Source organism: Pristis pectinata, chromosome 12 (genome assembly GCF_009764475.1).
Source record: "Pristis pectinata isolate sPriPec2 chromosome 12, sPriPec2.1.pri, whole genome shotgun sequence".
NCBI classification, from domain to species: Eukaryota; Metazoa; Chordata; class Chondrichthyes; order Rhinopristiformes; family Pristidae; genus Pristis; species Pristis pectinata.
This window is the reverse complement of record NC_067416.1, coordinates 18,664,511-18,677,344: the sequence shown is the minus strand read 5'-3', so window position 1 is coordinate 18,677,344 and position 12,834 is coordinate 18,664,511. Positions and strand designations below refer to the sequence as shown.

At 38.4% G+C, this 12,834-nt stretch overlaps 1 protein-coding gene across 2 annotated transcripts in view; it reads right to left on the bottom strand.

Annotated features, from left to right (window-relative positions):
* The window catches only part of wdr11 (WD repeat domain 11), an 87,326-nt gene that overhangs the window by 49,837 nt on the left and 24,655 nt on the right, over positions 1–12,834 (bottom strand). For both annotated transcript variants that reach the window (XM_052027431.1, XM_052027432.1), the window contains 5 exons: positions 8,949–9,132; positions 7,040–7,205; positions 5,572–5,686; positions 2,001–2,199; positions 707–816 (listed from right to left, as the gene is read on the bottom strand). In XM_052027431.1, coding sequence (XP_051883391.1) covers positions 707–816; positions 2,001–2,199; positions 5,572–5,686; positions 7,040–7,205; positions 8,949–9,132 — 774 coding nt within the window. The remainder of the gene's footprint in view (positions 1–706; positions 817–2,000; positions 2,200–5,571; positions 5,687–7,039; positions 7,206–8,948; positions 9,133–12,834) is intronic.

Here is a 12,834-nt window from a genome sequence, read left to right as displayed (position 1 = left end):
CTTGAAGGAGTTAGCAAATGCTCGACTGACTTTAACCACATAATTGTTTGTCTACAAGTGGCTGCAAGGAAACTTAAAGTTTGGCTTTGTTTTGCACTTAAGATGCCAACCAAACACCATCCAATGTGGAAACATCCTTTCCAGGCAAATATACATTTATTTAGTATTTGGTGAAAGTATTACAGTTGATGCCAATTTTCTCCCTTCTGAGTACAGAGACTCTAGAGCAGGAATGGGTAAAAGGAGCGGAGAAAAAGAAATCATAACTTTAGCCAAGCCAACTTGAGGGAAAAGAGTGTTTTATACAAGGAAGAGTGCGGTATATTTAAGATCTCTTCTCACCTTCCCTCACCACAAAAATAAATCACCTTTATATATCTGAATGAATCAAATGAAGACTTCCCCACCCCCACAAGTAATTTTGACTATAGAATCAGCATCTACTGTAAAACTCTGACAATCCAGCACACTCAGGACTTTAATGGTGCCAGACTGGCAGACTTTCTAGACTATTATATGTTATTCCTATTCATACCCAACACATCTTAAATTCAAACTTTTAGACAGCTATATAATAAATCTTCCAGTAAAACCAGTGATCCAAGTGGAGTACATGAAACATCAACTGGTGAGTCAGATAGTGGATTCTTAGCATTTTACTGTGTTGTACATTGCTAAGGCAAAACAGACCAGAATGTTAAGTTACCTATCATGTTATCCAAGGAGAGGTCTGGAAGCTTTTTTTGTTGGGTGCTCAAAGGGATTCCACAAAATGAAGCTGGACAGTACAAAGGAGAGGCTGTGGAACTTGAGTAACTGATACAAATGGAAAATAGCAATAAATAATGCAACAAGAAAACAAGTCAAACATATCAACTACCATTGCTGACGTGAAAATTGAGATAAATAATGGAAATATGCTCATCAATTAAAATGACTAATTGAAGAAGTAATTACAAAAAGGTTACAATGGGTAGGTTAATATCACTGCCAAAAAGGTGAACATGGGAGATGCTATGGAATAACCTGCATTTTTTACCTAAGTGACACAGGACCAAATTAAGTCCAAATTCATGAGATAGGTTTGCACTTCCATGGGCAGCAATAGTTCTATATGAAATAATTTGGGGATGCATGGACTAATTCTTAGAAGGCACAAATCCATAGCACATACCTACACAGTGTTCAGTGGTAATGGACACTTTTCCCTGTGTTCAGCCCCTTTTGGCAAATATTCTTGTGCCAGTAAAATTAGAATTGGTCTAGTACCTCAATGGACAACTCTACAATTTAACAGGTTTTATATCAGTAACAAATCAGCAGAATGAGAATGTTAGCTGGTCTGCATTAGGATTCAAAGCAAAAATCATAATACTCAAAAGATATGGCAATTAAATAACCTAACACATCAACAACCTCAAAAAAAAGAATAATTAGTGATTTTTTCAGGTTGGAATTAATTGCATTGTTGATGATAAATAGGTAAGAGGAAACTTCAATGCAAATTTAATTTATTCTGCACTATTACATATAAGCATGAATAAATAATGAGAAAAAAATTAAAAATCTACACATCCTTGACTGTTCTAAACCTCCCCAATATTCTGTTTTCAAAACACTTTCATTATTCCCTTCATTTCTAATCACAAGGACAATGTTTTGACGGTCAATCAGTTAATCATTAGACTTGTAGAATTGATGTTACTATACTCATGAGTTATAAGCTACATGCTAAAACCAATATGATACAAGTTAGAACATGGAACACATTACCATGAATGGCTATTGAACTACAGTCAATCAGATTTAAGAGAAATTAGACAAAGAAGAAAATTAGACAAGGCTTTGGGGAAACTGCAGGGAAACAGGATATGATTCAAACATTAACAGATTCACAAGAGGACAAACTACTTTATAAAAAACAATTTTATATTTCAATGAATTACTTGATACTGAATATATCATAACTAACTTTTAAAGGATAGAGAAGACAAAGATACCTGTAATAAGGTTTTGGTCCCAATAGGTTGGATTTCAACTCCCACAACATCACTCTGCCATCACTAACAATCAATGCAGCAGAATTTTCATTGACAGCACAGCACACCATGTTGAAAGGACGAACTGTCTTAGTTACCCTGATAGCATCACATTGACAACGCAAATCATAAGCAAGTTCTTGAGCAGGTTGATCTGGATCTAAAAACATTACAAAAATGTTATTTTGTCTGAAAGAATCCTCTGAAAGACTAATTAAACGATGTCCAATTTGCATAGGTGTTGCATCTATACTCCAATAAAATGAAATGTTTTGTACCATGGATAAAGTTATATACAAATGCAAGTTTTAGAACCATAGGAAATAAAAGGTGAAATTAATTGGAATGATGTCTCAGCCCCTTTCCATCTATAAGTTGTTAATTCAATTTTCCTAACATTTTTCCAATTAAAATAGTCCCCATCAGATTTTCAACAGTAATCATTCATCATTCATAAGAGTTTATAGTTATTAGGCCTGATCTTACCGTTAGACCTGCCTGCCCTTGACAGAAGGCAAAGCAAGGGACAGAGCATTCCCATCTATCAAAACTTCCAAGGGTTTTTAAAAATGTTTTCAAAGACCTGTCTGACTTCTATGTTAAATGTTCAAACCTTTATAACAATGAACTCCCTTGAAAATAAACTTATGTTGCTTTTTCACAGTGTTAATACTTTTCACAAAGGAAACTAAAAACTAAATACTATTACAATAATAATGCTTAACCAAGGTTTCATGGATATTGAGGGTTATTTTCTTTTGCACTGCTCCTGCATACAGCTCTGAACCCTATTTGTCTTATTCATGACCTTTTCAGATTACAGCAACCACAATTTATATAATTTGTTTAACACAGGAAACATAACAAGACACTACCACTTTCAAAGATGTACAAATTCACCTTAGGTTTTTCTCTTCACTCTTAACATTTAGCATGTTTTTCACTGCAATATTTCTCTACTCCCAAGATATACTACATAAAACTGAACAGTATCCACTCCTCAGCTATTCACTTCTTTAACGCATTTACACCCTTCTGCAATCTCAAGAATTCATCTAAATCGATAATCATATCCTATACTTAAACAGCAGAAAACACTCGTTTTTTCACCACCAATTGCAAGACCACACTCTTCCTCAATAAATCAGTTAATCCCATCTTTAACTACTCCATCTTTCCCCATGTAGAAAATCTCATCTTATATTTACCAATCTTATATTTTCCCTCAGGTCAAAATGCATTAATTGACTTCAGTGTATTTACAATGAAATAGATATTAAATATGGTGCAATATGTTGTTGAATAATAAGATAAATCTGAAAATTGCAGCATAAATGCTTTTTATAACAACTCTTCAAATGAAATGCATTTAAAAAAAAAGAGAATTGTCTCTCTTCTAATTATTATTAGTAGATCCTACTAATAGATGCTGGAGTATAACTATTTTTACAGCGCATTGCAAAATTATTCATTAAGGCTATAAAACATAACCACTATTGGGGGATTATTAGAGTGCAGCAAATAAATGAGGACTTCACTTTGACAAACGTAATGACTGAATTTGAGTTGTAGATATAGGATAAAGAGGTTTTGTTCAAATTAGTTAAGAGATAAGATTTAGAAGAGGAAAGGGAAAGTGATAGATGTCATTTGTAGTCATCAGTTGACAGGAACAGAAAATAAAAATACTGGATTGTATATTTATTTTGTGATTTTTGATGAACTTCTGTGATGAAAGCATGTTTAAAATACTTTCTTTGTAGAGGTATTAGTTGAAAAATTGAGCCTACAATAGCACAAGTGTTTGCAAAAAAAAAATCAGAATGTATTTCTCATTCCTTTCAGAATGTCCCAAATTGCTTTAGAGCTAGCGGGATATTTTTAAGTGTAGTTACTGTTGTAATACAGGAAATAGGCTGCCAATTTGCTCATATTAAGCTTACAGAACAGCACTTTGATGATGAGCAGATAAACACTGATTCAGGAAAAAATATTACCATAGACCAATACAGAATCAACTGAGAGAACTTTAACAAAGTGATTCAGCTCTAACAGAACCATAGAACCATACAGCACAAAACAGGCCCTTCGGCCCACCGTGTCATGCCGTCCATCAGACCACCCTCACACTACCTAACCCCTTCCTCCCACATATCCCTCTATCTCACGTTCCTCCATATGCCTATCCAACAAGCTCTTGAACCTGTTCAATGTATCTGCCTCCACCACCACCCCAGGCAGTGCATTCCATGCACCAACCACTCTTTGGGTGAAAAACCTCCCTCTGACATCTCCCCTGAACCTCCCACCCATAACCTTAAAGCCATGACCTCTCGTCTTCAGCATTGGTGCCCTGGGAAGGAGGCGCTGACTGTCTACTCTATCTATTCCTCTCAATATTTTGTATACCTCTATCATGTCTCCTCTCATCCTCCTCCTTTCCAGTGAATAAAGCCCTAGCACCTTAAGCCTCTCCTCATATTCAATACTCTCCAATCCAGGCAGCATCCTGGTAAATCTCCTCTGCACCCTCTCCAATGCCTCCACATCCTTCCTATAATGAGGCGACCAGAACTGTACACAGTACTCTAAGTGTGGCCTAACTAGAGTTTTGTAAAGCTGCATCATAACCTCGCGGCTCTTAAACTCAATCCCGCGACTTATGAAAGCCAACATCCCATTGGCCTTCTTAACTGCTCTTTCCACCTGTGAGGCAACTTTCAATGAGCTGTGAATATGAACCCCCAGATCCCTCTGCTCCTCCACACTGCCAAGTACCTTGCCGTTTACCCTGTACTCTGCCCTGGAGTTTGTCCTTCCAAAGTGTACCACCTCACACTTCTCCGGATTGAACTCCATCTGCCACTTGTCAGCCCAGCTTTGCATCCTATCAATATCCCTCTGTAAGCTCCGACAGCCCTCCACACTATCCACAACACCGCCTATCTTAGTGTCGTCCGCAAACTTACTAACCCAGCCCTCCACCCCCTCATCTAAGTCATCTATAAATATCACAAAAAGTAGAGGTCCCAGAACCGATCCCTGCGGGACACCACTAGTCACTGCCTTCCAATCCGAGGGCACTCCTTCCACCACAACCCTCTGCTTTCTACATGCAAGCCAATTCCTAATCCACACAGCCAAGCTTCCTTGGATCCCTTGGCCTCTGACCTTCTGAAGAAGCCTGCCATGAGGAACCTTATCAAATGCCTTACTAAAATCCATGTAAACCACATCCACCACACTGCCCTCATCAATCTTCCTGGTCACCAATAGAGCAGCATTTTCTCAGTAAATCTTTGGAGTGGAACTTGAACATGGATCCTCAAAGGGGAAAAGTGCTACCAAATGAGTCACAACTGACAAATATAAGAATAGATTTATTTTTCATAATTTTCAGTTGAACACCAGGATTAGAATACTGGCTGGAAATCATTCAAAACTCTCAGTCAAGTTGTATCTGTTAACTTTATTCAATGATAAATAATTTGCATTTTGTCACCTAGCAACAATGATTAGAAGACATGCTCACCCTGCTCTTCAATGGGGAGCGCCAGTGAACTGGAATTCGATCGACGTATTCTTAATGTTATACAACCATTTTCATGAAGACAGAACAACGCATCTCGTTGGCGACAAGGAATGACCTAGGGCATGAAAGTGAACAGCTTAAAAAATTCAACTTCACTGAAGAGTGGTGCATTCAAACATGAGAAAATATTGGAACTACATTTTCACAGACATTATTGGCATAAACTGAAAATATTACAGATAAACAGAACAGCGGTTTTCAACTTGCTGGATGGTAAATAACCAAACCAAAAATAGTGACTTCACTTGAGTCTTGTATTTCTCATTATCTACACTGCAGTATCTGTTAACCGGAAACATCCAGATGGTAGAATCATTACAGGTACTCAGATTATACCTAGAGAGATGTGATTATGAAAATAAGCGCATTAGAAATTGGAGCAGAAGTTCTAGGCCCACTGAGTCTGCTCTACTATTTCCCAATTATAACAGCCTCACCACTGGCTCTCCATCTCTCTTGATTCATGGATCTAAGCCTTGAACACATGCAATGACTGAGCATCCAACTTCTAGAGATAAATAATTCCTAAGGGTTGTTGGTGAAAAAACTTCTCCTCATTTCAGCTACGACCTACCACTTTGAAAGTATAGTCTCAGGCTATTTCTAGATTCTCCAACCTAGGGAAAGAGTGCCTCAAAAACCAACCTGTCAAACCCTCTCAGAATCTTACATATTTCATCAAAATGGCCTTGCGTTTTTCTAAACTCCAGAGAGTACAGGCTCATTCAACATATTTTCTTTATAGACCACACATCCCTGTAATTCATCTTGTAAAATCTTGCAATATCTTCCAGGAAACACCCTACATTAGAACCGGAATCCATCCGATTAGAACAGCAAAGCAATACTTTCCTTAGTAACTGTGTCAGGGCCCCACAAATCACTCATTTTACTATAGTCTCTGAACCATGCATTTAACTCTCTGATCTGTCTCACTCACATGCCAAATTATACAAAGCTCAGATGGTAAACCAGAAATCATTACTTTATCTCCTCAGAAGAACCTCATTCCTACTTCTGCCTAGGTTACTGGTTAATACGTGGATGCTCCAAGTTACCCCGAAAAGTGAAAAGTTATCCATAATTTGGTAATGTGCAGTGAATAAATTCAGATGTTTCCAAAACATACAAATTTCAACCAACCTCATATGGAAGTAATGAAATTAAATCATTCCTCAATTCTTGATTATCCAAATCATTCTCAATGCAACCCTGATTTTTAATGACAAAAGTGAAAATGCAGGAACTGGATATGGGTAATGTTCATTGGATTTCCAAACATTGCCATTTCCAACTTCAATGATAATGTCACACAATAAAAATGCCTCAATTACACCAGTTAAATATTTCCTTTTTGTACTGAATGTGTCAATATCAGAAAAAGACAGCATTTCTGTAGAATATTTACCTGTAGGAAAGGAGCTCCTGTTCTTTCAATTGCCACTATGCCTACAGTTTGGTTTACCTCCAAGTCAAGAATCAGGATTTCTCTGGGGTACAACAGCAGCATATGGTTCCTCTTTGATGGCAGATAAGATAACTGCAGGCAGTCATTCAAAGTTACAGACTCGGCACTGAAAACCAGGTAAACAATAAAATATATAATTTCAGAAACCTTTTTATCGTAGAATAAGAATTTTCCCCGAATATTGTCCTCCATGAAATTAGGTACCTCATAATGCTAGAAAGTATTCCATGTCAGGCCAGAAAATTCAGATGTTGAGTAACCCTGAGGGTAAAAATTCACGACTGGCCTTTAGGGCTAAACAGATACTGGAGTATAATTCACTCCTTATACTCCTTCCAATATTTTACTCCAGTGAAGTCAATGGAGCTGAATATTGGAGTAGGTGGGTGATACTTTGATACCTGTTTAATACCAAAATTCTACTCCAGGATTATAGTCATCTGATACACTGGTTCTGTGTGATTCTGAGAGAGAGCCGTACTATCAGAGGTGTTGCCTTTTAGCTGATATTATTAAGCTGAGGTTCTCTTTGCCTCTCAGGAGAATTTGCAAGACCCAATGGCACCAAAACACAAGGGAGTTGAAAATTATTTATTGCTCAACAGCATTGCTCTCTTTGATACAAAGGGCCACTACCTTTGCTCATACAACACCCAAACATGACATATCAAAAAATACTTACCTGTGTTTCAAGTATTTTGGGACAACCTGAGCTTATCAAAGGATCAACGTAACTGCGAGCTGTCAGGTTGTTCATACAGAATGATTGATTTGTTCCATATCGTCACTTAAATCACCTTGTATTTATAGCAACTTAGAGTTGGATAATACGGAAATATGTCCTTTGGCTCACCACGTATGTATGCCATCACACACCCATCTATACTAATCCCATTTTCCAGCAATTGGCAATTGAAATTATTAATTCAAACATCAGGCAAACTCACTCTCCGAACTGACAGGTAAAGAATGCTAATTGTATCCTTATGCCAATGTTTTATTCTAATATTCAATATAATTTATAAAATACTTATTAAGATGAAATGGAGACACAAGAGACTGCAGATTGTGGAATCTGGAGCAACAACCTGCTGGAAGAACTCAGTGGGTCAGGCAGCGTCTATGGGAGGAAAGAATCTGTTGATGTTTCGGGTTGAAACTGTCCTGATGCAGGGTTTTGACCCGAAGTGTTTATAATTCCTTTCCTTCCACAGATGCTGCTCGACCCGCTGAGTCCTTCCAGCAGATTGTTTGTTGAAGATGAAACGTTTAGTGCTCAGTAGAGCAATGGACCACAGGAAAATATGTTTTTGCTATTTAGGACCCATATTTATTGGCAAGTTAAGCAGCATGGTTATCTGTGTAAAAGTTATAAATTTCTTAAATATACTGCAATTTGAATTTTTGTGATCACTGGTCACTAAAAAGCCTATGCCTTGATCCAAACAGTTTAGCCACAGTTAAGAACCGTTTACAAAATGAATAGAAATTCACTTGGGGAAAACATACTCATTGAAATGCATAGCTATGACACATTGTTAAGATAATTCAATTACTCTCTACTGATTGGTAGAATACAATCAAAGTGTACATTTTAAAATAACACATCAGTTACTGTAAAAAAATTTCTATATTGCTAAATTTTCCTGAATAGGAAAGCTGGAGGACTATTCAGGAAAAGTTATTTTAATTCTTAATGTTAGGATTATTAATTGTAATGCCAGGTAAATAAAATGTTGATAACGCTTACTAATCAAGAGAATTTTCAGTAAAGAAATATTAACCTAAAAGAGCAAAATGAAAACAGAGCTTGTGAATTGTAAAATTTTTACTGTAAAATTCAACTTACTTTGGTTTTTCATTGGTGATGAGGATTTTCACTTTGTTTAAAGCTTTCTTGGCACCTGTAGCTGCTGGTTTTGTATGGGCAGGACTTGAATGAGGACTTGATATATAAACCTTCTTTCCTGAGCTGCTGGGAGGTTTGGATGGTGAAAAATCTGAGATAAACACTATACCCTCACTGGTCAGTACTGAAATAGGAAATAACAGAAAATATATTCCTGCTTTAACAAAAATTGGAAAACTTTTCATGACAAAAAAAAAAGTAAAAAAAAACAGTTCCCTTACAATTATTTTCTCCCCTGAGCCCAAGATGTTTTAGTAAAATAATGACAAGGTATCTACCAAGAGACCTGCAAAAGAAAAATGCCCACATCAACTCCCAAATTTATTTTTTCTGTTCTACAGAGAAGCATTTCACTCTAGAATCACAGAAAATTTACAAAAAGCAGGAGAACATTCAGCCCATCATATAGGTGGATTGCTCTTCAAAAGAACCGGCAATTACCCCAATCCCCCAGCCACTCTTTTCTCCTATCTAAATAACTTTATTTTTCTTCTCATTCATAATACAGTTCTTCTTGAAGGCTTGTATAGAATCATTACGTATGGTGCAGTGAATTCAAATCAGCTGCATAAAAAATTCTCACTTCACCTCTGCTTCTTTTGCCAATGACCTTAAATATGCATCCTCACATTGGTATTGGTTTATTATTGTCACTTGTACCGAGGTATAGTGAAAAACTTGTCCTGCATACCGCTCGTACACATCAATTCATTACATGGTACATTGTGGTAGTGCAGGGTAAAAACAATAACAGAATACAAAGTGTCACAGTTACAGGGAAGTGTATTGCAGGTAGACAATAAGGTGCAAGGTCAAACAAGGTAGATTGTGAGGTCAAGAGGCCACCTCATCATACAAGGGAACCGTTCAATCGTCTTCACCGTGGGATAGAAGCTGTCCTTGAGCCTGGTAGTATGTGCCCTTGGGCTTCTGTATCTTCTGCCTGATGGGAGAGGAGAGAATAGAGAATGACCCAGGTGGATGGGGTCTTTGATTATGCTGGCTGCTTCACCAAGGCAGCAAGAGGTATAGACAGAGTCCATGAGGGGAGGCTGGTTTCCATGATGTGCTGGGCTGTGTCCACAACTTTCTGCAGTTTCTTGCGGTCCTGGGCAGAGCAGTTGCCATACCAAGCCATGATGCATCCAGATAGGATGCTTTCTATGCTGCATTGATAAAAGTTGGCGAGTGTCAAAGGGGACATGCCAAATTTCTTTAGTCTCCTGAGGAAGTAGAGGCGCTGGTGGAGCCTCTTGGCCGTGGAGTCTCTGTGGTTGGACCAGGACAGGCTATTGGTGATGTTCACTCCTAGGAACTTGAAGCTCTCAACCTCAGCACCATTGATGTAGACAGGTGCATGTACACTACCCCATTTCCTAAAGTCATTGACCAGCTCTTTTGTTTTGCTGACATTGAGGGAAAGGTTGTTGTCATGACACCATGTCACCAACCTCTCTACCTCTTCCTGTACTCCAACTCATCATTATTTGAGATACGGCCTGCCATGGTGGTATCATCTGCAAACTTGTAGATGGAGTTAGAGCAGAATCTGGCCACATAGTCATGATTATATAGGGAGTAGAGTAGAAGCCTGAGGACTTGTGGGGCACCAGTGTTGGGAATAATCGTGCTGGAGCTATAGCTGCATATCCTCAATGATTGCCATCTGTAGGTCAGAAAATCCAGGATCCAGTTACAGAGGAAGGTGTTGAGTCCCAGGTCTCGGACTTTGGTAATGAGTTTGCTTGGAATTATAGTATTGAAGGCAGAGCTGTCGTCAATAAGCAATAGTCTAATGTAGGTGTCTTTACTGCCTAGATGCTCCAGAGATGAGTGTAGGGTCAGGGAGATGGCGTCCACTGTAGACCTGGTACGGCGGTAGGTGAATTGCAGTGGGTCGAGGTTTTCTGGGAGACTGGAGTTAATGCGTGCCATGACCAGCCTCTCGAAGCACTTCATGATGGTGGATGTCAGAGCCACTGGTCGGTAGTCATTAAGGCATGTTACCTTGTTTTTCTTAGGTACCGGAATGATAGTGGTCTTCTTAAAACAGGTGGGAACCTCAGATTGAAGCAGGGAGAGGTTAAATATGTCTGCAAATATCCCCACCAGCTGTTCAGCACAAAATCTGAGCACAGGACCAGGGACACCGTCCAGGCCAGATGCTTTCCTCGGGTTCAATCTCCAGAAGACTGATCTTAGGTCCTCGATGGTGACCACGGGTTCAGTTGCATTGGAGGCTGTCAGGGTGGGTGGTGAAAATCCACCCCCCTTCTGTTCAAAACACGCATAGAATGCATTGCTCATCAGGAAGGGGTGCACTGTTGTTAACTATGCTGCCCGACTTCGATTTATAGCCCATTATAGCAGGTAAGCCCTGCCACAACTGATGGCTGGTCTGGGACTCTATTTTGAACCGGTATTGTCTCTTGGCATTCCTGACTGGAAATAATTTTCTTTTTATTACTATTAGCCCTTCATGATTTTAAACTGCTCTACCAAATCTCTTATCTTCCTGTTCTTAAAAATGAACCACAGCTTCAACAGTCAATTTCTGTGATTGTAATCTCTCATTTCAGAAACCAATCTAATAAATGTCTCATGTGTTCTGGTTAAAGTCTTAACTACCTTTCCAAAATGTGGCACAAGCCACAGCCAAAACTGTTTTATATGGGCTTATCAATAATTTCCTGTATTTTTTACCCCACTCTATTGACCAGCATCTTCCATGTTCTATTAACTGCTTTGTTAATCTATCCTCCCATTTCCAAATACTGCAAACGCTCCCAGGTCTTTCCATTTTTGTACCACCTCAACTCGTTATTCCTGTCAAAATGTTCTGCATTGGATTTCATCAGCCATGTGTTCAGCCATTTCAACAGCCTAACAGTGCCCTTTTGAAGTTTATTACTACCCTCCTCAGTGTTTAGTATGATATTTTCAAGTTTTATTTCATTTTAAAAAAAATTAAATTCTGCCCTGTACCTTTAAAGACCATGTCGTTACTGTACATCTAAAAGAGCAATGGCCCTAGCCTGAACCACAAGGGATGTTAGCCTATGCTTCCCGCTGAGAAACAGCCATTAGTTGTAACTGTCAGATTTCTCTGTTAGTCAATGTTCTATCAATGCTGCTTTCACCTTTTTATCTCATTGTTCTCCAATTCTGCCAACAAGCTTCATGCATGGTTCTTTATCAAATACTCTCCAAAAGTCTTTACATACATACCATCAACTACTGTATTCTAATAAACTATTGCCTGGTTATTTATCTCTTTCTGTTTATGGCACCATGCTGTGTAGAACTGTTTGCTGGGTTTCCTCACATTATATAATCAACTACATTGCCCTCATCCATCCTGTAAATGCAACAAAAAAAATCAATCAAGTCAATAGAATTTGTTGTAAAAAAACCCTTGCTGGCTTTCCTTAATTTCTTCACTTAAATTACCTCTCTGCCAGTTAACATTTTCTAACCCTTCCCTGTGACTAATCTAAACTTTATGATACCATGATCACTATTCCCAACATACCTCCCAATTGTGACACACTCCATTTATCCTGCTGTACTCCTCAGGACAAGATCCAGCAATGCTTGATTTCTCTTTGCAGCCAGCATAATAACCAAAAAACAAATCTTCTGAACATATTTTGCAAAGTCCTCCCTCTCTGCCCTTAACTCCATCACTGTCCAACATTGTGCTCTCTCTGCTCTACAGTACTTGCACCTCTTAGCAAATTTGTTTTAAGGTTTGATATCTATACTTGCTATTTAGTTGCCTATAAAAATACAGCATGCATCTCTTTGGCTCCTTTATTGTTCCTCA